Source organism: Anolis carolinensis, chromosome 1, assembly GCF_035594765.1.
Source record: "Anolis carolinensis isolate JA03-04 chromosome 1, rAnoCar3.1.pri, whole genome shotgun sequence".
In the NCBI taxonomy this organism is placed as follows: Eukaryota; Metazoa; Chordata; class Lepidosauria; order Squamata; family Dactyloidae; genus Anolis; species Anolis carolinensis.
In genome coordinates, this window is record NC_085841.1 from 51,867,685 (window position 1) to 51,892,379 (window position 24,695).

Genomic DNA, 24,695 nt, shown 5'->3' on the forward strand with positions numbered 1-24,695 from the left:
ATTCCTTTTCATTCGTATCTTTTTTTTTTTAAAGGAAGTATTAGCTAACTTGGGAAACTTCCACATAAACATGTTTAAAGTTGGCTGTTGATTTTACTTCTAGAAGTCTGAGTAATTACAGAGAAAATTAAAAAGTCATATAAAAGCTTTACCTGTATTAGGTCGAGGGATATTTCTGTTACTTGCATAGCTGGAAGCGCCTCTGAGTGCTTTAAAAACATTTTATTGATCAGTACATAAGTCTGAAAATAGTTTTTGTTTGAAAATCTACTTAGTCTGCATTAGTTTTAGTTAGGACATACCTTGATTCTGGGTTCTTCCTTGGACAGCCTGAACCTGCCCTAAAGAATGCATTAAAATTGAATGTATTATTTGCAGTTACCAAAATTATTCTGATAAGCAATTTCTTTAAAGAATAAGATTAGTGTTAGCTGTTAGGGTTAAAAAGGCTTGTCATAGCCCTTTAACAATTTTATGCTGTGTTTTTTTTTTTACTTTAAATTTACATTTGGAAAATGAATTTATAAAATGTTAATAAGCTTAGGGATTTGCCAGACTACAAACTTTAGCAAGCATCACTTCTTTTAAGAGAAACCAGAGAACCATAGTTCTATAGTGGGGCTCGGCAGCTGGTGCCGCTCCAGATGTTATTGGACTGAAACTTCCAACATCCTTCGACACCACTTATTCTGGCCAAAACGTATGGGAGTTGCAGTTCAACAACCAGCAGGAAGATGCCCACTCATTCCCCAAGCTTGTCTTAATAGAGAATTGCCATCTTTTGTGGTTGAGATATTAAAGAGGAATTCTCCTCTACAGTGCAGCAAGGCTTTGAAACATAAACGTAATAAAAACATTCATTTATAATTATTATTATTAGAAGTGGCCAGAAATGGTGCATTGAGGGATTTGATCATCAGTCTCAGCTGACGCAATGGATAGCAACATTGGCAACAAGTGCTGATAACAGTTTTGGGAAACTGTCATAGATTGGCAAGTTACTTTTAAAAGATATTTAATTTTAGTTACAGTTTCAACTCTGCCAAGACAGTTAATTTATCATCAATTTTAAAGGAACATATACAATAGCTTAAATTATTACTTTTAAGTTATTTTCTTTAAAACAACAATACCAGAATGTTTATAAACTCCAGGGTTCTGAACAAAACACAACTGATTTGTGGGGTCATCCCTGTGTCTATAAAAGGAACCAAACATTAACCAGAGTTACATTGTAAACAGAGTGAGAATATCCCTCTTCAAGCTACAATCATAATGTTTTTTTATAATGTAGATTATGTCTGAGTTATTGAAAAATAATTTGCTCTTAATAATTATTTCCAGATTAGTGTTTTTCTTATGCATTCCAAGCAAACGGCAGCTGGTAATTGTAAGGCTATGCCGTACTTGAAAAATATTCTGCATCATTTTGGGTTTCCCTAGAGATATCTCACAGGACCCATTCACCATGCAGAAACCATTTTGCAAGATGGAAAAACTGCCAAAAGCCCACCTAAAACTCTGTTAATAATTTGAGGCCCATCCAGACAGAGCCCATATTCGGGATGGCATATGGGCAAAGCCCGTTTTTCCACCCAGTTATGTGGACTTAAACCTCCTTCGGAGTGGGTTTCCTAAATCCACTCCAAAGTGGGTTTAATGTATGTCTGGAACAATGCTAGGATTCCGAGCTATCTTACAAAAATGCTTCTACATATGTCATCCACACAATCTCTTACATAATAAATAATTTCAAGTTTAACAGCTTCCTCCTTAGTTAAGGGGTTAACTATTTCAGGTGATTCCTATAGATCTGATTCTAACCATGCTGTTGTTGTCACTTCTGGTAACTTTAAGGTGAACACATCACAGGGTTTTCTAGGCACAATTTGTTCAGAGAGGGTTTGTTCTTGCTGTCCTCTCAGGTTGAGAAAGTGCAACTTGTCCAAAGTCCCCACATGGATTTCTATGGCCAATTGGAGATTTGAACCTTGATCTCCCAGTGTCCAGCACTCAGACCACTATACCAGGCTGTCTGTCTGATTACATATACCTGAGAAGTAAGTCAAGTTATTTTAGCGTGGCTTGGTTAAGGTAACTCAAAAGAATTATTTAAAGATTACTGCCTTGGTTTACAACTGCTCACTCCGAACTTACTTGATGCTACAGCTGCCACTGATGAATAGGCTGGATGAACATTGCTAGAACCTAAGAAGCAAATGAAAAATCATTTACTGTAGAGAAAGGAAGCTAAACATTGCAGAGAAACATTTAGCTCAACACAAGAACTGGTGGCAGGACTGTTTTTACCCAGAGATGTAATTCCATCCCCAAATTCCTAAAAACAATTCAAGCACAAAAACTGAAATGATTAAATGCACCCCAATAAAATAAGTCACTGAACATAAAACTAGTGGAAGATCTCAAGAAATGCTCAAATCAAGCTGAAGTCTGAGGACACATTAGAATAGTGGCACAACTATTAGAATTTGGAAAATGTACTGAGGAGGTTTTTTGGTCAAGAACTCAGGTTTTTTCCATCCTTTATTTATTTATTTATTTTGTGTCAAAAACATTGCATAATAAATAAGTTTAAAAGTAATAAAATAAAAGAATCACAAACAGCTAAATAGTTTTAGACCAAAAACGGGCAACAACAATCGCATTGTCTGTAGCTTTAAACAACTCCTCCTCAGTGCATGAGGCAAGACATTGTGGGCAAGCATACATATGCGGAGTTGTTTGTTCTGCTTCACAGTCACACAAGGTGGAGGTAGTGCCATCTTGCCAGGTTGTCTTTAGATCTGCCCACTCCACTTCTGAGTCTGATTAGGGACACCAAGTTGCCATTCTGGTTTGCCCCTGGAGGAAGACCCTCATGTGGGGCCATCCAGTTGGAATTGCCTGGTTTAGCTGCCCAGAGGGACACTCTTGCTGTTGCTGGGGGAACATCAAGAAGGGTGGTGGTTCTCATGAAGCTTTTCCTAGGGGACACGTAAAGAGCCCCCTCAAAGACTGAGTAAATCCAGTCGGGCATCTCCTGGGCAATGTTTCTTGTAAATGACTAATCTTTCCAACTCAAAAGCATTGCTTTTAAATTTAAAACATTTTTTCCATCCTGATTGGTTATTACCTATGCTGGGCTGAGCAGGCTGCTTGAGAGTTGTAGTCTGAAATAGTATCTTTCCTAAGCTTCTCATGAAGGCCACAGTTTTAAAATGATCAGACCAGGACTGACTTGAGGGTACCCATTCTTAGGTCATTTCCTGCCTATTGCAGAGCACTCAGTGCTAATCTTGAGTGGGAATCTGTTGTTGTGTTGGGTAAAATAAGAATTGAGGATTCAGCTATATGCTGGTATGTTAGTAAACTTGATCAACTCCATCTTGATAATAGCTGGCATCTCCCCATGGCCTATATCATTTGTTGATTTCTGTCATTTGTGTTAGAAATTCTTCAACCATAATATCGCGTGCCCTGGACTAACAATCAGTTATAATGACACACAGTACCAGACCTAAGAACATCATGGATGTATGTTGTGCTGGTCACAGACCTTAAATGAAGATTATCACACATGCATTCTCACAAGTTCCATAAAATACTTATGGTTAAAATATACTTTATCTATCTTGACCAGTGCTCTGAGTAGGTTGAACTGAAAAAAGTACTCGAACTTGGTAGATTCTTGGGCCAAAGTTATTATTTGTTGTCTGTTTGCCTTCCTGCTTAGTTTCAAGGCTTCTTCCAATTCTATGTTTCACTTGAGAGATAATTTAAGGGTGATATTTTAGTTATAACCCAACAATTATTATCACATGAAGAAGTTGTACCACATTCTGTGTCTATATTTAGTTAAAGCACACACAAAATTTAGGAGAAATAACACCCCAACTATTAACCCAGTTAATCAGTTCTTGAAAGGTACATCAATCCAAATGATTCAAAGGCTCTAATCTAGTGAGGACTAACAATAGCATTTTACATCCAAATGGACAAATACTGGACAGAGCTGGCAAACACAGTCTTGTAGCCACCTCCTTGTGTTGTGTCAATGTGGGAAAGGAAAATCTGAAAATCCCATAGATTACCTAGTACTGTCATTCAAAGCCTGTACTCAGTGGATGTCAGTAAGACAATGTATCTCACACTGGTTTTCCAAATGTTTTGGTCTTCAGCTCCTAGAATTTCTGATCATTGGCAAAAGCAGATGAGACTTCTGGGAGTTGAAGGACTAGAGTTGGAAACTACTGCTAAGACAACAGCATTGTTCACCCTCTACAACTCCCTTCTCATTCTACTCACCTATATCCCTGACCTTATGCACCCCAATCGGAGGCTTTGCAGCTGCCATAGTAGTCATTTTGGTGGTTATTGTTGTAGTAACTGTAGTTGGGATTGTAGTTGGTTTTGGAGTTGGACTGACAAATGCCGTTGTCATGATGAGGGGCTTTGGTGTCGTCATGGCTATTTGTGGTGTGGTTGCCAATGGTGCTGCAGCTGTTGTTTGATAATCCTTGCGTAGCGACCCTCCTGAGTTAGTGTTGAAACAGAGTTCACCAGTTTGAGAGAACAAGCAATATACTATATGAAGAAACGGCTAAAATTGTGGGTTGGATAAGAGTAAAATAGGTCAGAAACCTTTAAAAAGTTTAATGCTTACAAATTCCTAATGGAAGCAGTTGGATAGTTCACATTCAGAGATTTATGCTATACAGTCTCACCATGGGAAGGTTGGTGTTTCCATGCATGACTGGCTTTCCACCTAAACATTAGGAAGAACTTCCTGATGGTAAGAGCTACTCAACAGTGGAATACACTACCTTGGAGTATGATAAAGTATCCTTCACTGGAGATTTTTAAACAAAGTCTGGATGGCCATCTGGACAAGAATGTTTTGACTGGCTATTTGTATACGGCATAGGAATTTATCTGAATGGCCCTTGGGAATCTCTTCCAACTCCATAATTCTATGAATTCTCATGTGATTGTGGCACCTTCCAAAACAGTTCCTTTGACTGAATGTATATGTCATCCCTCCCTTTGTTTATTTATATAGGGTGGCCCAAAAGTCACAAAAGGGTTTCAATATTTCATAACCCCTTTATTTTTTGTCTTTATGTTTACAATACCATAACGTTATATGTAATATCTATATAAAATAAATGTACATAAATGTGAAAAATCAAATCTCATAAATGGCATCCAATACCACAGGATCATATACAGTATATATTGAAGCTCTTAGGGACTTTTGACCCACCCTGTATTGACTATGACTATTTATTATGTATTATAAGATCGGAGTGCCATCAGAATAAACGACTTCTAGTCCCAGCATACAGTAGAGATGTACCGGAGAACATAAAGATTCCTAGAGAGGTGTTCTCTACAGGCATCTGCATGATCCTCCAGTATGATTATTTGGTAACTTCCAGGGGAGCCATACAAAATAATCACAATGAAAGACCTAGCAAATTCCTAGAGAGACCATTTCCCCCCCAGATGCAGTTAAGTAAAAATGCAGATATGCATCCTACAGTTATAGGGGCCTTACTGTATTTAATTTGGTTGAGTTTGAGCTGATTTTTAAAACCTATCACTCTGAATAAAACAAAAAAACCTGATCTTTATTTTATCCAATTTATTTCCAGTTCTGGCTGACCTCTACATTGTATTGTCCAGAATATTTTTGGCACTGCTAAGTGCAAAAACACTCAGGAAATAGCATTAAAATAAGCCCTTCACACAAAAAAACCACCATCTATTTTGGGGGTACCTGTTCCAGCTGTTGTCTTGCCAGAATTGCATAGTAATAATTAGTGGCTCAGAAATCTTGTGTACCACCATTGAAAAGCTGTGGATGTAAATGGCATTGGCATCTATGCTTCTTGTCACACCTAGGAAACTCCTTTTCCAAACTGCATGCAAACTTTACATCTTACTATACAATTCAGGTGATTTATGGACAGGGCAGGAGGGGGGCACTCTTCACCATTGTTGGTTGAGGCAGTTTTTTGTTTATGATATATGTTGGCACAACACATCATGTACATACCAGACACTTACCTTTAACAGGTGTGCTTTTGGAAGACGAATATTCAAGTGTTGATGGATACTGCACACCTTTCTTGGGTTTACCTTCTGTGGAAAATAATGACAAAAAAGGCACATGAGAGACCGTGCAATAATAATAGTAATAAAATTTATTTGTACCCTGTCATCATCTCCCATGCGGGGACATGAGAGAAGCCTCCCACAAGGATGGTAAAAACATCTAAACATCCAGGCATCCCCTGGGCAACGTCCCTGCAGATGGCCAATTCTCTCACTCCAGAAGCGACTCAAGTTGCTCCTGACACGAACCCCCCCCCCCCCCAAAAAAAAACAACCATCTCCCAGAGGGACTCGGGGCAGCTCACAAAGCACTCAAGGTGCAAATACACAAAATACAAAAAAAATTGCAGAAACATATAACATGTAATAATAAACAGCCAAGATAAATATCTCACTTCACAAAACCCCCTGGTTAAAATCAATAAAATACAGCGATAGTTGCAGGTATAAGACAACAGTAATCAATCTCAGTCCTGTAAAGTGCGTGGTGAAATCTATAAGTTCTCACGTATATTCATTAAAGGGATCTAAATATGATCAAAGGTTTGCTAAAAAAACCATGTCTTCAATTGTGTACGAAAGGCTTGGAGAGTGGGGGCCAGCCTGATCTTCCTCGGGAAGGCATTCCTAAGACGGGGGGCCACCATCAAGAAGGCCCTCTCTCTTGTCACCACCAACTGCACTTAGACAGAGGTGGGACCGAGAGGAGGGCCTCCCCGGTAGATCTTAGCGCCCATGTCAGTTCACAGAAAGAGATGCGGTCTCGGAGATATGCTAGACCCAAATGCAATAAAAGCGCACATATATTTTAAGACAAAAAATATACTAAGGACATGTTGAAAGTACTACCTGGGTCATCAGCTGGATGCTCCTCTTTCTCCAGGCACCACAGAGTCCTGAGGCCACAGCCACCACCAGGAACAGTCTCTTAGCCCCCTGCCTCCCAAAACAGCCTCTGGTGCTCACGGTTCCTCCAAGCGTTTTCACACAGGTGAGTTTACGTGATTCTAATGCACCTTTGAATTTAATCTGCACCTCCATTTTGGTAATGTACTTTAGTCAAAAAGTGAACATCAGATTTGGGTAAATATTGTATTATTTCAATTCTTTCCCCCATGCTGTTTAACATTTACATGAAACTGCTGGAAGAGATCATCCGGAGTTTTGGAGTTTGGTGTTAGATGACACCCAACTCTTACTCCTTTCCATCAAATGCCAAGGATGCTGTCCTGCCCTTAAACCAGTGCCTGTCATCAGTGATGGACTAAATGAGGGCTAATAAGTTGAAGATAAATCCAGACAAAAAGAGGTACTACTGGTCATTCAGAAGGTGGATCAGGATGTGGGGTTACAGCCTGTGTTGGAGGTTCACAGTCTGGGGGTGGCCCTGGAACCCCAGGTGTCGGCGGTGGCCAGGATTGTCTTCACACAATTAAAACTTGTGCATCAGCTGCGCCCATATCTTGAGACACCAGATCTGACCATGGTAGTTCACGCCTTAGTCACATCCCATCTGGAGTACTGCAACGCTCTCTACGTGGGGCTACCTTTGAGGATAGTTTGGAAGCTTCTACTGGTACAGATTACTAACTGGAGTGCTGGACAGGGAGCGAACAACTCCTATGTTACGGCAGCTTCACTGGCTGTCGGTCTGCTTCCAGGCTAAATACAAAGTGCTGGTCATTACCTATAAAGCCCTAAACATTTCGGGCCCAGATTATTTGAAAACCTACCTCTCTGTGTACAAACCAACATGAGTGTTGTGGTCTGCGGAGGAGGCCCTCCTATTGGTTCCACCCTTGTCCCAAGTATGGCCGGTGGGAATGAGAGACAGGGCCTTCTCCGTGATAATTAAATGTTGTTGCCACTGCATGATGATGATGATGATGATGATGATGCTTTATTTATAGCCAGCCCTATCTCCCTGAAGGGACTCAGGGAAGAGGGTGATAAAGAGTAGACCAGCTTAATGTTTCTTTCCGACTCTTTGTGACCTCATGGACCAGTCCACGTCAGAGCTCCCTGTCGGCCGTCGCCGCCCCCAGTTCCTTCAAGGTCAGGCCAGTCACTTGACATTGAAAGTAATGTTTCTTACTTTCTCCAAATATCAAGAGATGCAAAACAAGCTATTCTATTCATAAAATGACTAGAAAGGAGGACTCATTGATCTGAATGGAGTCATTTATTTAAATATCATTAGAATGTTTCAATATTCTGTGAATGTGAATAGCAGCTAATTTGCATACCTCTTACTGCGGTCATGATCCCAGTCCCATTTTACAGTGTAAATGTTACTTCTTATTCAGTCTTTGTATTGTTCTATTTCAAAACTTGGCAACCCTAATGGACATTTTTGTATGAGCATTTGCATGTAAACTGATTGGCTAAGCTGGCAAATACCAACCCGCTAATGGTGTGTTATGTGGCAGCATATTGTTGGGACAGTTTTTGTCTTAAACTTTCCAGTGCCATTATTGACATGCAGATAATGTGCTTAGTAGCAATAGAAACAGCTCTACTGTTTAGGCTTAACTTGGCTTGCTATTAGATGTCATTCCCAGATGACTCATTGTTAGAGTTATACTGACAATTCCGTCTACTTTTCAGCTTCTTCTTCCCATAACTAATATATATTCATTCTATATGTAATTAAATTAGAAACAAAGGTGTAGATAATGGTGAATTTTTTCCAACTCATTGAAAACCAGTGGATTTTTGCAGCTTAGCATTACAATGGAAGACTTGCTTTCTTCTGCTTTTCTGATGTGAATTGTTAATCAGTTGGCTCATTTGTCATTCTACTTCAGTTTGGCCTAATGCTGCTAAACCCTGGAAATACACACAGCCTGCCTCTTTAAACATCACCTACATCCATCTCAATTTAACTGCAGTTTATAATATGTCGTATGGTATTATTTTCTTATACTGGGCATATGTCCATCCAAACAATGATGCACAAGAAATGATTATTTTTTTCCTTCTCCGTGTTTATCGTCAGATCATCTGATTAGTGGAATTGAAAAGAATAAAGTAAAAATTAAAAATTATACTAATGGTTTGTCAGTGGTTCTCAACCTGTGGCTCACGGCTCAACAGTGGGCTGTGAGAACAAAAATCCCGTTTGTGAACCACCTTCCTTTATTTATTTTATTTTATTTATTTCTGCTTCTTTCCACAGAGCTGACCATTGCATTGGATAGACCACATCAGCTCTAGATGATTAAATATGGTTTTCTGTGGGCGAGCAGATGGCAACTACTGGATGACATATGTTCTGTTTCAGAAACTATAGCTGATATGGTCTATATAATGCAATTTTCTGAATCAGCACCCCAAATAAGCAAACTAATTCTAAAGTTGACCAAAAACTGATTCGTAACCCTTTTGGTACTAATGTTGGAGAATTGTCTCTAGTCAAAATGGTTCCCGGTCAAAATGTTCCCTGGTCAAATGGTCCTAAGTCAAGTGGTCCCCGGTCAAAGTGGTCCCTAGTCAAAAAAAAGGTTGGAAACCACTGGTTTATATCAAGCATTACCTGAAACAATGAAGGACTCCCTCCATCGTGGTAAAGACAGTGATCGGATTCCATTGGAAAAACTTCCTCTATAGCCAGACTGTCCAGCGACTTTTTGAACCAGGATTTTCCCTCCAGATTTGTCGATTGTGCCACTGCAGAAGTAATGCATTCAAAGTAAAAGTAATTTCTTTCTTTGGTATCAGCATGGTCCATTCATACAGGTACAAACATCCAAGAGATATTACAAAGAAAAGGATGTTTCCAACATATTTTCTCTATCTTTTTGCCTCCCCATGATAGAACTGACTTTATTCTAGAGATGGCTTTTCCACTTTGACTGCAATGACTTGTGCTTCCTGCTGCTCACAAATCCTACAGTACAGCACCAAAGCCATTGATAAGATAATTTATAATGAAAGGTGATTGGAGAGTTGGACTATACCTAGTCCAAATTTTTTCTATGAGGCACCTGAACACGTTTTATCTACTCTGTTGTATAAAAATACATTCTCTCGTTCTTTACTCATAACTGTCTCTGCAAGCCAAAGGAGTCATTGCATGTGTTAAGTGGACTGCAGGATCACAATGGGACTTATTACATGGGCTTATCCTCTTCTATTATTCTGCTGCTGGGAAACTTCTGGAAGGCAATTCTTTTATCAAAAAGGTGATAAACGTATTATTTATGTTTGAAAACAAAAACAATAATGTTTTTCCAAGTTGTCTTGTAATGGGAGAGCAGTGAGAGAGTAGCAACACCATGTGATCAATCCCATCAAAGACAATGTTGTCCTGTGTAATTGTACTTTGTCTGCTTTGTGTGATAAGCTCCAAAGGAAGAGAGTGACAAATGGAAAATTTGTTTTAAAATTTGTTTAAAAACATGCTTCTTGAAGGTTTGGAAATCCTGTCGTGGAGAATCCTGGACTGATGACACTTCAAGGTTTGGGACTTGTGTCATGTAAACTTCATACATGGACTTTTTAAAGCACTTTTAATATTTTCTGTACAGAAAATGTTGTCTGGCTTCCTATTCAGTATTTACCAGACTGTAAGATGGAGGGCCGCAGTTTGAGGATGTCTGCTCTAAATCAATTCTTGAGCCAAACAGCATCCTAACCAAAATATTTCTAAGGCGCTGCAGATTGGGCAATCTGGATGACATCTGCAGTACTCTCCTTGTCATGGGCGTACTGAGAAAAGCAGTTGTAGCAGAACCATAAGGAGTATGTCTAGCTGCTCACAATTGGGAGAGGTCTGCAGCCATTATTTTCCAGTGCCCTGGTGTGCAATACCTTGGAAATCCTTTGGATAGGCTGCTGTCTAGATTATGAGATAGGAGTGCCGTTCTCTGGGGAAGTAACTTCAATGAAAGTGCTCCTTCACTGTAGCTATGTCTGATGCGCATGTGTGATCAATAAAAAAGTTTCAAAAGTCGTTACAAATTTAAGGGGCACTGGCATTTAGTTTCTAAAGTGTTTCTAAAATATCATTAGTGGAAATTTTGTTACTAAGACAAGAGTAATGAAATTTTGTTACTTTCTCGTTATAGTAATTGAGCAAGTGGGGAAAATTCAGGCTCCTTTCTCCCTGATTTTTATAGCTATTGGGGTGAAACATGCTACAATAGTAGACCACATTTATCAGAACCTTTCACTCATCCATGGATTTTTGGGGAATTTCAAAGTTTTTATAAACAAAATTTGTTTTTTTAAAAAAAATACAAGAGTTATCTCCTTTAACTTTCTACACAATGACACAAGACAACAGGGGATAATTCCCCCAGCCCAGCACAGAGATTTACTTACTTTAAGTATCAGTCAGTCTTCATCTTTGCAGATTCAACAATTTATTGGAACTCTGACTGGCTGCTGCTACGGAGGGACAAATCTCTCCCCTATCCTGATCGGGGCTTTCTGATGCTGAGCAGAATTCTGGGAAATAAAGTTTAGGGCATGGCATAGGGCTCCTCACTTTCCCAAACTACATTTCCCAGAATTCTGTGCTTTCTCAGTCTCTTTTCCAGTGAATTCTGCTTTCTCCCTGCTGCTTCCCTCTCCTAATGGTGAGAGGCCATTAATTTAAAGGCAGCGTTTTTGGCTTGGCTTTGCTTTCTTGTACTGAAAATTGACAAATTAAAACAAAAAAGTATTGGATACGTTTCAATTCTTATGTTTTTGGTGCAGGCCATGCCCGCACGTCATATATCTCATAAGTATGAATTTAATTAATTTGATCTGACTTACAATGACTAACGAACCCCTAATGCACACCCCTAATGTCAGCCAATGCACAATCTCAGACACTGTGCAGAAAATGCTGTTTTTGTGCAACAAACAAACAAAAACCATATGTGAATTTTGTGTGGAATACGTCCTGAATTGTAAACAGTTCTTGAAAACTGTGCAGCTTTTTACAGTGGGAAGGAAACTGCTAAAATCACTTTTTGCCTTCTTTGAGAATCACACACCTCTCACACCCTTTGAATGTTCAACATCTTTTCCTTGGGTTCTACAACATCTCCTAGATTAAATATCAACCTTGCTGACCTGTGAATAGCAGCACCACAGATACTGGAAAAAGAGGCATAGATGTCAGTGCCATAAACTCGGTATTTCACATCTTGACATCCTGCAGGACACTTTGCAATAAATTCTGGATTGATGATCTTCGCAGCTTTTATATCACAGTCAATCTGAGGAACATCTGAGAATACACAAGCATGAAGTGTTAATATTGATGCCTATTTTTCTCCTAAAATCCAAGAAGCATACTATATTTGTGCAATTGTAAGATGCATTCTCCCACCATACAACTATCCCTAAAAAGGCGATGCATATTATGTATTTTTTTCTTGTTAGTACTGAAATTAGGATGCATCTTACAATGGTGTCTTAGAATCAAATATATATGTATTAGAATTGAACACACACACACACACATATTTACATATATATGAGTTAAAAACCCAGGATTCATAATTGATTTTGTTAATTTAGTGCATATACTTCTAGATGTTAAGACACTGATAGACCAATTTTCTGTAGATGTAGATCTGCTGTGTCTACAGGATTCACCTGATGGCTCTGTGTGAAAGAGACACATATTTCTTTCACACAGGACGATTATTGAGGTTAAACTACTGCACAATTCAATAGCTCAATAAAAGAGAGAATATATTATATCTCTCTTAACACAAATGTAGGCTACTAGTGTCCTATGATCTACAACTCTTTTTCCTCTAGCCAAGAAACATCTGAAGATACTCAAAGGGTGGTGTGTCTGGTAACTGAAAAGTGTAATACATGTGTGCTCTTAGGATCTTCTTCAAAAGAGCTATATAAAATCATATAAAGACATGCATAAATATTATTTTTCATCATTGTTGCGTTTAGACATTTCCTAAACATATCTGTTTAGAGTCAAATTTGAGATATTTCTGAACAAGGAACTCCTAAACTACTCACAGAAGAAATGAAATCTTATAAGCAAAATATAAAGAAGACCGGAAAAATATAAATAATGTTCAAGGGATCATGGTCTAAAAGGAAGGATTTCAAAGGCATGGTAGAAGGTCAAGATCTCAGGGATCCAAATATTTTAAATTTAAAATTCAGTTCATCTCTCTTTTTATCAGAAATGTCTTGCTAATAGTGTTAATCTTCTCTACTGCCCAAACATTGAGATCAGTAGCTGGTTGATATTTTTCCAAGAAGTAACTGACACAAGAAGCACAAATTTATTAATGCCATATATTACTCCTATGTGTTCCCCTGTGTGTTTCTTTAGAGGTCTAGTTGTTTACCTCCATCTGCCCTTGATTCTAAGTAGGTGTGTTCAGGTAATTGGCAATGAACAAATGTAATAAAGATTTCATGCAGTTTGATATAATTTATTTATATGATATTCAAAGAGAAAACTGACCACAAAATTCCTTCACTACAGTACTTTATTTACTTACATAATTTAGACTTTTTATTCTTCTTTGTGGCTTCTTTCGTTGCATTGATACAAATCAGCAGCAAAGCTAAAACACAGTAAGTAGGAAAATGTGAGGCAAATTAACAAATGGTATTGTTTTATATTAAGATCAACACGGGATTACGAACTTTCAGGGATTCCCAGTACATACCTGTAAAGAAATAAACCCCTGTGAGTTCAGTGGGACTAATTCCGATGTCAACTGTGTATAGGTTTGTAATATCATTTTGAATATAACTATCTATGCATTATCTAGATAGAATTTAAAAATTTTTCATTGGGATTGCTTTCCTACTTCTCCAGGTCTTTTAAACTCATTTTGAAATCTTTTTCTTACTATTTTAAAATCTAAAATAGAGATTATATAATGGTAAGCCATAGTTTGTTGACTTAGTCATGAATTGTCCAACAAACCAAGCATTTCTGCTTTTCTTACATCTCTTCAACTCCTTCTGCAAGTTGCTGTTACACAGTGGATAACTGTGGGAAACAGCAATAGACAAGTCATGGTTGTTAATTTGGACAATACAAAGTCATGATTTTAGGAATTCTAGACTCTAATTGTATTTATGTATTGCATTTGCAGGCCATAATTCTCCCAATGTGGGACTCAAGACATGGAACAATAAGTCAGTAATAAACCATACGTGTCTTTGTGGTTTACAGCTAGTAAACCTCTATAGTAAGCCAGAAACCAATAAACCACATGTTAGTTTATGTTTACATGTGAGACTAATTAATCATTCATTTGAAGTAATTACTATAACTTGCCATGAATCTATAAAACACAGATAGTAAAATATGCATTTCACTTAATTCCTTACCAGAGACTATTGTAATAATTGTTGTTGTCTTCATGATGAGAGAGCTGGAGCCCTGGGATTTTAATAGGATTGACTGTGAAGTAAAAAAAAAGAGTATATTTACACAATACTTTATCGAAATGTTACTTTCTAATAATAGCTCATTAAGTTTGCTCACTTTTAAGACCATGCTATCATTATTGGCTGAAATCCAACATTGGCAACATAATAATTAAGTGCAGTTACATTTTTGATACATCTACACTGTTGATTTAATGCAGCTATGGCTCAATGCTACGGAATCCTGGGATTTGTAGTGTTGGTTAGGCACCAGCACTATGAGGCAGATAAGCTTATTACTTTCATGATTACATAGCACTGAGCCATGGCAGATAAAGAACCTTATCACACTGGCATATGGATTCACCATGCATCATGGCAAATTCATGGGATCCTGGCGGAAGGTGTGGAGAACCCATCACCCCACGCCCTGCATCACCCAATTTACAGCTGCCTTCATCCCATTGGAGTGGGGGCGTCCACTGCCAAACTTCCCCCCAATGTTTCAAAGGCAACGCGGGAAACATGGGGGGGACACACAATTTCTGATTGTGGTAACTTTTCTATAATCATAAACATGAAGTTTTGAATGCTTAAATATAGTGGAAGTCAGGTGATAGGATACGATTGAAAGGTACAGACAATCTGGACCTCATCACATTGATGAGGTCGAGCATTGTGATTTGCCAGCCTCCGTGGTGAATCTGGGTGAAAACGGGGGAATCCAGGCGCCCCAGACAGCAGACAGCTGATGCTTCCCATTGCACATGGGAAGGTGTCGCCATTCCGCCAAAGCCCCGTTGTTCCTAACGGAACACAAGGTGGCTTCCATGTTGGTGTCCCACCATGCTGCTGCCCCAGTTCACCTATGAAGCCCCACCAAACGTCATATGATGGCCAGCGTGGGGCTCCATGGATAAATTGCCCCATGAGATAAGTCTGTCTATGCATTTTCCGTGTTGGTGTCCCACCATGCTGCCACCCCAGTTCACCTGGGAACCACCAGAAGTAACCCTATGTCATATGATGGACAGTGTGGGGCTTCATGTGTGAACTGCCCCATATAAGGCTGTCTATGCATTGCTTTGCAAAGCATACCAACCATATATAGGGAAGGGAAGTATGTTCCCCTCACCTTCATTGTGTTGAGCACAAACTTTGAAGTAGAGTCTCTACTGTTGCACCTCAGTAGGAGTTCACCTTGCTCACAGCACCCACCAAGAAGCCAAACCTGACAGTAAAACAGTTTATTGATAAAAACACATATAAGAAAATTCCAAGAGTTAATAAAGGAAGGAAGTCACACAGGTAAAAAGCTAGACCAAACTGCTAATAGGAAAACAATCCAAAAGCAATAATCCAAATAGCTCAAAGCTATTTCACAGACAAAGAACAGGAATCCAGAAACAAGGACTAAAACATGAACATGAATCCCAAAATAAATCCATAAAACAAAGAGCAAAACATGAGCATGAATCCAAAGGTATATCCATAAAACCAGGATCAAAACATGACATGAATCTTGGGTCTTGAACTAAGGCTTGAACTAGGAATGAGACAGGAGTTCTTCACTTGAATAGCAAGGTTGCTTGATCTAAACTCCCAATGGAGCTCTCTCTGATTTGAGGACTGCAAAACATGAACACATTTCTTTGACCTTGAGGGGCCTGCTTCTGCCTCTCTTTCTCACTGATTCTTTCCGATTTCCTGCACCTGAATCTTTGCCCTCTCAAAAGCAGTCTGGTATCTCTGTCTAAGCCAGCTGCTCCCTCAAATGAGCGAATGTTATCATGGGTTGCTAAACTCCTTGTGGGTGAACACTCCTCTCCCTGCCTGTTGGATTCCAAAACAGTTCAATTTTCACACTCAGTCTCAGAGACAGGATCTTGTTCTAAAAACCCCTGTTTTCTCATCTACAGAACCACATAGCACTCTCCCAGACCCTGAACCCCCATTCCCTCTTTTTCATCTGGCTGAACCACTACTACTGAAACACTACTACTTATGGAGGTCATCTTTATGACAGTAGCCTTATTTTCAAGAATCAAGAGGCTCTTTGCTGCAGTTATTTGCCCTCAGCAAGAAGTAGGGTACCAGGAGGTGAACTAAGAGAATAGTTTCATTCTACTCTCTGGATGCCATTCAGGTGTATAATCTAAAAGCCAGAACAGTGCTATAAAGTACGTAAAGTCATCCTTCAACATTTGCAATTTTGGCTTTGCAGATTTGAGTATTCATGGATTTGTTCTCTATCAAAATCTCTAAGTACTTCAGTGTAACCCTATGGTCAAATTCCTTTGGTCATGTTGGAGAATCTGGAGATTTCTATGGAGAACACCTCTCTAAGAACCTCTAGGGCAGAGGGAAAGTAGGGGGAAGCAGGGGGAAGCAGAGGGACTGTCTTACTTCATTCCCTACTGCCGAGATCCATCTTCTGGGATGGCCAGCTATTCCACGTCCTTTCCCTGTCTTTCCCCATTTTCTCCCATTTTCCTCAGTTTGGAGTCAGATAGCAGATGCATTCTGGGCTGCATTTTGATGTGCTGTGGAAACGGAATCCCATAGATTCCCACTGAAAGTGCCCTTATGGTATGTGATGGCCTCCGTGGGACTTCTAGGTCCTCCAATGAGATTCTATGATCAGCCTCCAGCAGAAGTCATTCTAGGAGATCTAGAAATTCCTAAAGAGATGTTCACCATGGTAAAAATATAGCCATTTCTTTATTCATGGTTTTCACTTAAATAGGAGTCATGTGTTCCTAACTTCAGTGAGTGTGATGGGATGACTGCATTGCTTATGATGAATGTCTGAATACGGCTATTTTGTATGAAGCAGAGTATTTTATTATTTAATTTATAATTGAGTCCATTATATTGTGAAATTTTAAACTATCATAGTGTGTAGACTGTAAGCTCAAATAGTAATAATATATTTTAATTTGTTGGTGCCCTCTTTAAATTCTTTATTAATTTAATTTACTTTTATTGTGTCAGAAATGACTTGAGAAACTGCAAGTCACTTCTGCTGTGAGAAAATTGGCTGTCTGCAGAAAGGTTGCCCAGGAGACGCCTATGGGAGGCTTCTCTTATGTCCCCACATGGGAAGCTGGAGCTGACAGATGGGAGCTCACCCCATTTTGCAGATTCGAACTGCCGGCCTTCAGGTTCAGCTGGCACAAGGATTTAACCCATTATGCCACCGCAGCTCCTATTAATTTTAATTTAATGTATTAATAGCCTTTGGAGGACTCAGGAGCCACAACTTTTGCTTTTCTAAGTAGGCATAATATAAATTAGCATTCAATTGACTGTGGAACTATGACTAGTATGATAAATTATACCTGAGAAACGCCATGGAGGACTCAGTACCTGTCTTGACAATGCAAGAAAGTTCTTGTATTGATAAATCCAGAGGTCCAACAAAACACCATTTCCTCTGCTGTGTTCCAGCTGTTTACCTTTTTGCCAACATGGTTACAAAGGGCACTTCCAGACCATTAGTAACAGCAGCCCTTAAATGGGAAGAGTTTTTTTTAGGTTTAATGTAGCTATTTTAGCAATCCATGAATGTTTAGACCAAAGAACCACAAAACCACTCACGCCAGGTTGCCTTAAAATGTAGAACAGTGACTACTTTGAATGCCTTCCTTTCTTCCTTCAAAGAATAATATTGGGGGAAGTTTTCCCATTTGCCATAAAAAACAACAGTTTGAAACTACACCTCCTGCAGGGATTGCCGTTCTTTTCAATTATAGTATTATTGGCAGCCTGACCTTTATGTCCTTTGGTGAAGTTACAGAATGAAAGACTTTCTCCTGCCAATGGATTGTTTAATCACAGTCCTCAGGAGTAGCATGGGTACAGCTAATCTTATGTTTTTAAATGGAAGTGCTGGTTTCCAGCATTTGATTTCCGCCAGTGGAGTACATGTGCCAGCAGAAATTCTTTGTGGGCTTTATGTGATTATCCTGGGCAGTGTGACCAGTTTATTGTCACTAACCACCTGAAGAAGTCATTTCTCTCTCAACAGATTGCTGATATAGCTGCCTCGATGATGATAATAATAACAGTAGGGGACTTTGACCATTTAAAAATAGTTCGAGGAAATGGTTTAGCTTTAGCACCGTTAGCTTTGCATACAGGTTTTTGAGTTAAATATAGCTTTGCGCAGGAAACAGAAAACGTCTGGTATGGGAATTGGTGAACTGCAGGTAAACGGATACATATTTTTACTACACCAGGCCAACATTACTGGTTGCCAAGGCCACAATCTAGATATTGTGGCCTCCCTGATGTTTAATAATACCATTTCTGCCATCTTAAAGAGTTATTAGTGGGGTTGCAGATGTGAATCTTGTGTAGATTTGGGGCTTAAATGGATCGCAATGTAAGAGGAACTGTACTGAAGCTCCTGCTGTTTGTACTGCTGGCATTTTTAAATATGCCTTTGATACTGTAAAGGCATAAGAAAGACCCTCCTACCATTAGGCAGACCCAGGCAGTCACATCAAGTAGGAAGTGTATTCTAAATCAAATTATCAATTTCTTTTTCACAGCTGGATAACATGATTTCTATAGGTATAGTCAAAACAACAAGTTATTGCTTGCCAAATCTCTTTGGAAAGAAAAAGCAAAGGCAGTAGATGAAGAGGAGGAATAGGAGGCTGTGGAGATGGACAAGAAAGAGGTATTACAAAATAGAAACCCTTCCCACTACATAGTTATAGCACAACGATTACAATTTAATTGTCATAACAAAAGGTCTGTGGAATACAGCATGACTCCTTGATCCATGGAATTAGTATGGAATTTGGTTTCATTTATCTTCACCTGATAAAGTCATCCACTTCATTCCGTGGCATGCTTCTGTTAGACCAGTGGTTCTCAATCCGTGGGTCCCCAGATGTTTTGGCCTTTAACTCCCATGAATCCTAACAGCTGGTAAACTGGCTGGGATTTCTGGGAGTTGTAGGCTAAAACACCTGGGGACCTATAGGTTGAAAACCACTATGTTAGAAAGGTGACCATTTGTGCTGGAGGAACTAGACATCAATCTTTGAAAAGCAGAGGGCAAGAGGAAAAGAGAAAGAACCATCCCAGATGGATAGACTCAGTCAAGGAAGCCTCAACCCATAGTCTGCAAAATCTCAGCAGTGTTGTAGTAGTAGTAGTAATAATAATAATAATAATAATAATAATAATAATAATAATAATAATACATTTGTTACCCACCTCTCCTCACATGTCGAGGATGGGTACAACCTAGTTAAAATACATAGCTATAACAAAGAACCATAAAATAATGTATTAAAAACACAAGACAATTATTAAATGTTTAGTCTGCTATATGTATTGGACTTCAGCTTCGAGAATCCTGAACTATTGACCAAGTTGGCTGGGGGCTTCTGAGAGTTGAAGTTCAAAATACCTAGCAAACTAAAGATTGAGAACTCTGCTATAAACTATGATTTAGAATAGACTGGTTAAATCAGTTGTTCAGGCGCCCTACTCTTGTTGGAACTAGCAGTTGAATGTGGGCCAGTGTACATGAACAAACTGAATTGTTTTGTTGGAGAACACATTCAGAATCGGCTTCTTTTTTCAAGAGGCTGATGGATTGCCCACCTTTCAAAAGAGGTGTTGATGTGTTGTTCATCCTCTGCCTTGCTACTCCTTCCTGAAACATCTTTTCAGATTTGTTGCACAGCTGCTCTGGGGATTTGGACAGCTCAAAGTATCAAACCCTTCACATTTTTCTCACTGAACATGTGGCATGATAAAAAAAAAACCTGCCAGACCAACCTATGTTTGAACTTGCTTCAGAACAGAAAATATTTCCCAGTTTCCTTGTCCTACAATCAAAGTTTGGAAAAATTACCTTTTATGTTGACCAGGGTGTTCTGGGAATTTGTGGTCCAAAAACAATGTTCCTATATTCGGGTACATAATCAAGCCCCCATGCTCTACGAGTGTCCCTTTTGCACCAGTTGAATAAAGTCTCTGTCATTTGCCTTCATCCTGGTGAAGTCTTTGGTTCCTGATTCCTGATTCCTTATCCACATTAGCTAGCTTGCCAGGTGTCCCTCGGGACTTAGGAGAACTGCAAATTTTGGCATCAAACCTTTTGATTCTAGGCAAACCTCTGGTGGGTGTATTTAACTAGGAGCATTATTTTCTGTTGAAAGAATCAAGCTGCTTTCACCAGTGATGCTTGAAATGCCTCAGAATGGATGGGAACATTTTTCTTTCTTCAGACGCTTTACTGTTGTTCTCTTTGTTTCAGAATTATATGTTGATTTTGTTTTACTTGCTTATGCTGCCATGTCTAAATATTCTATTTTGGAATTCTTTGAAAACTGAGCTATACTGTGGAAGAGCCTGAACAAGTTTTAAGATTCTTCCGGACAAGGCTTTATTTGGGTCCTCCATCCTCACAGGCAGATGCAACCAGGCTATGGGTCTCCCTGCCCCAGGAAACTAGACTGGCACTTTCCCTGTTGTCCTACTGCCACCGGGAAAAAAAATCTTTTTAGCTGGACAGAAATTTGGCAACTAAGTGGCTACACAAAAACTATTTTTATTCTTATATTTATTTTTACTCCACTTTTTTCTCTTGATCAAGACTCAAAGCATTTCACCAAACTAAAAAATGCAATTTAAAATCTATACCATGTAAACATTAAAATAGAATTATAGTTTTTGTCACTTCAGAGACACTATACAGCACGCCTTTTGCTCATTCTTACAGACTTTATTATTAAAAACCTAGGAGCCTCCGGTAGCCTAGGAGATAAAAGCCTCATGACTTGAAGGTTGGGTTGCTGACCTGAAGGCTGCCAGGTTCGAATCCCACCCGGGGAGAGCGCAGATGAGCTCCCTCTATCAGCTCCAGCTCCATGTGAGGACATGAGAGAAGCCTCCCACAAGGATGGTAAAACATCAAAACATCCAGGCGTCCCCTGGGCAACGTCCTTGCAGACGGCCAATTCTCTCACTCCAGAAGCAACTCCGGTTGCTCCTGACACGAAAAAATAAATAAAAACCTGCCTGAGTTATCATTAAGTTTTTGACAGACCCAGTCTTTTAAAATTGAACACGCCTATCTGTATTTTAGAATGTGTTTTATGAATGTTCAATGTAAGTTAATAATTTTTAACTGTTTTATAGTACATTGTACAATTTTTATATGTGTGTTTTATTGTAAGCCGCCCTGAGTCCCCTGTTGGGTGAGAAGGGCGGGATATAAATATTGCAATAAATAAATAAATAAATAAATAAATAAATAATAAATGAGCCGGCAGAACATTGGATAAGTGAAAATATTGGATAATAAGGAGGGATTAAGGAAAAGCCTATTAAACATCAAATTACATTATGATTTTACAAATTAAGCACCAAAACATCATGTTTTACAACAAGTCTACCATTTGTTTGGGAGTGTGGCTGCACTTGTGTTGTTATTGGGTGTGTTGGCCTGCTGCGCGTTGCTTCCTAGAGAAACAGTTGTGGATCCGGGTGGGAGGCAGACTGCGTTGGATAATACAGAACATTTGATAAGAGAAGGTTGGATAAATGAGATTCTACTGTACACCTTGTTTGAATTCATATTGTGAGGCATTTTGGGTCCCATTCCACAGAAAAAGCACATTAAACAAATATTATTGTAATAAATACAACAGGTTTTTTTTCGTGTCAGGAGCGACTCGAGAAACTGCAAATCACTTCTGGTGTAAGAGAATTGGCTGTCTGCAAGGACGTTGCCCAGGGGATGCCTGGATGTTTTGATGTTTTACCATCCTTGTGGGAGGCTTCTCTCATGTCCCCGCATGGGGAGCTGGAGCTGACAGATGGAGCTCATCCATGCTCTCCCCTGATTTGAACTGGCAACCTTCAGGTCAACAACCCAACCTTCAAGTCAGCAGTCCTGCCAGCACAAAGGTTTAACCCATTCTGCCATCGGGGGCTCCTCAATACAACCGTTGAAAGGAAACCTCCTATTGACTAAAATAGAAATTCATTGTTACAATGGTTTTCATCCACTTTCTGTACTATGCTAACAGCCTTTGCAAATGATATGATCCAAGTTAAATGTGGTAAGTATCGTGTGTAAAGTCATGAAAAATAAAACAAGTTAATTTTCTTTATTTTTTATCACCCCCCATACACACACCTGCCATTCTCTTTCCTATTAATTGAGTTTAGTAACACTATGGGTACTGCAATAACTTAATCTTTACACAATCCTTTCTCTCTTTTTAATGCTCATGGATTAAGCTTCTGTTGTAGTTCGAACACTAATACTTAAGATAGTAACTTGTCTCTGACACAGCAGACAAAGACATCCTGTTCCTTGAAGCTGAACTGCAAACAGCATGATAAGACAACTGACGCACCAGCTGAATCAATCCTGAATAAGCATCTATGCCAGGAAGGGGGATAATGTAGACAGGTAGCACTCATGGGTTCTCTGGCTGGTTCTACACTAACAGAGAACCCAGTTGGAACTGAATTATATGGTCAGTGTAGACCAGCGTTTCTCAACCTGGGGGTCATGACCAGAGCCGGCCCTAGGTATTTTTCAAGTGTAGGCGAACAGAATTTTGCCCCCCCCCCCCCCCCAAAACCAATCACTGAAAAATAAAAGCATTGGATAAGCGCAAATGTATGATAATAAGGAGGGATTAAGGAAAAGCCTATTAAACATCAAATTACATTAAGATTTTACAAATTAAGCACTAAAACATGTTTTACAACAAATCAACAGAAAAAGCAGTTCAATACCTTGCGGAGGCAGGCTGCAGGAGACAGGAGTTGCCTCGATGGTGCCCCCAACAAGATGGCGCCACAGGCAACTGCCTAGTTGGCCTGGTGGTTGAACTGCCTCTGGTCGTGACCCCTTGGGTAGGGGGTCGCAGGGGTGTGTGCGTCAGAGTGGTCATCAAAGACCACCAGAAAACACATAATTTTGATGGTCTTAGGAACCCTTTGGCAGAGAACGCTGGATATAGGTGAACTACAACTCTAAAACTCATGGCGAATGCCTACCAAACACTTCCAGTATTTTCTGTTGATCATGGGAGTTCTGTGTGCCAAGTTTTGTTCAATTCTATCCTTGGTGGAGTTTAGAATGCTCTTTGATTATATATATCCCAAGCACCAAATGTCAAAATCAATTCCCCCCCCCCCCCCCCCCATATTGGTCATATCGGGTATTTGTGCCAAATCTGGTCCAGTGAATGAAAATACATCCTGCATATCTGATATTTACATTACAATTCATAACAGTAGCAAAATTACAATTATGAAGTAGCAACTTTTTTATGGTTGGGGATCAATACAACATGAGGAACTGTATTAAGGGGTCGTGGTAATAAGGAAGGTTGAGAACCACTGGTGTAGACCTATATGGTCAATGAGTTTAAATTGACCATATAATGCAGTTCATACTCATAAACAGTGAGTCAGTCTACTACATTGGGTTTGAAACCCCGCGAGTCCCTTTCTCAGTGCCAGGGCTTGAAAAAAATATATACCTTAAAAAAAATTACAGCTCACAAATCCTCTTGCCATCATGTGTACTGTCAGTTTAGGTTTTGTAATCCAAAACAGAAACATTTCTAAGACCTGTTTAGTGCTGTGGCTTATTTGATCAAAGACCTTGGACACAACCTGCTCTGGCACCTGAGAGAATTGGTGGTTTATTTGGCATGCTTTTTGCATGAAAAGGTTGGGATTGTTGATTTTGTTACAGTAAAGCCAGTGAAGGTGGCTTAGTGAGTCAAGTTTCATAGTTTATACAACTGGAATGGCAAAAGAAAATACAGCACCTTTTGAGCAAGGTGTGCAAGGTTTCAGTGGGATTTTGAGTTGTAAGGTTTCTAAGCAAGCAGCTGCTGAATGATTATTTGGAGCAATTAGAAAAGGAAGAATGTGTTTGGCTATAGGTACTATTCTTTGGAAGTGAGAGTTATAAAGACCTTGATCCGATTGTTCCCTTCAGATGTTAACCCTACCATGTGCTTGCAATGCAGAAAAGGAGCCCGATGCAGTTCTGTCTGTGAATGTAAGCACAGTTGGGGTTAGCCTGAACAAGGGATTACATGGGATTTCATATATACCTCCATGAATACTTCAAAAGAGAATGAAACAGATGAAGCCTAAATGTGTAACAAGATAATACAGGCTGAGAAGCCCTTATCTTAAATGTTTTGGATGGA

General features: G+C 39.3%; 1 protein-coding gene across 4 annotated transcripts in view; it reads right to left on the reverse strand.

Annotated features, from left to right (window-relative positions):
* The window catches only part of vit (vitrin), a 61,147-nt gene that overhangs the window by 21,315 nt on the left and 15,137 nt on the right, over positions 1–24,695 (reverse strand). For 3 of the 4 annotated variants that reach the window (XM_062974455.1, XM_062974461.1, XM_008125593.3), the window contains exons 2-10: positions 14,440–14,512; positions 13,596–13,661; positions 12,184–12,340; positions 9,653–9,786; positions 6,070–6,144; positions 4,306–4,533; positions 2,158–2,208; positions 303–341; positions 153–209 (exon numbers count right to left, since the gene is read on the reverse strand). In XM_062974455.1, coding sequence (XP_062830525.1) covers positions 153–209; positions 303–341; positions 2,158–2,208; positions 4,306–4,533; positions 6,070–6,144; positions 9,653–9,786; positions 12,184–12,340; positions 13,596–13,661; positions 14,440–14,473 — 841 coding nt within the window. In that variant the 5' untranslated portion in view covers positions 14,474–14,512. Of the gene's footprint in view, positions 1–152; positions 210–302; positions 342–2,157; positions 2,209–4,305; positions 4,534–6,069; positions 6,145–9,652; positions 9,787–12,183; positions 12,341–13,595; positions 13,662–14,439; positions 14,513–15,613; positions 15,696–24,695 lie in introns of those variants that run through there. The other variant, XM_062974443.1, reaches the window with a different exon arrangement.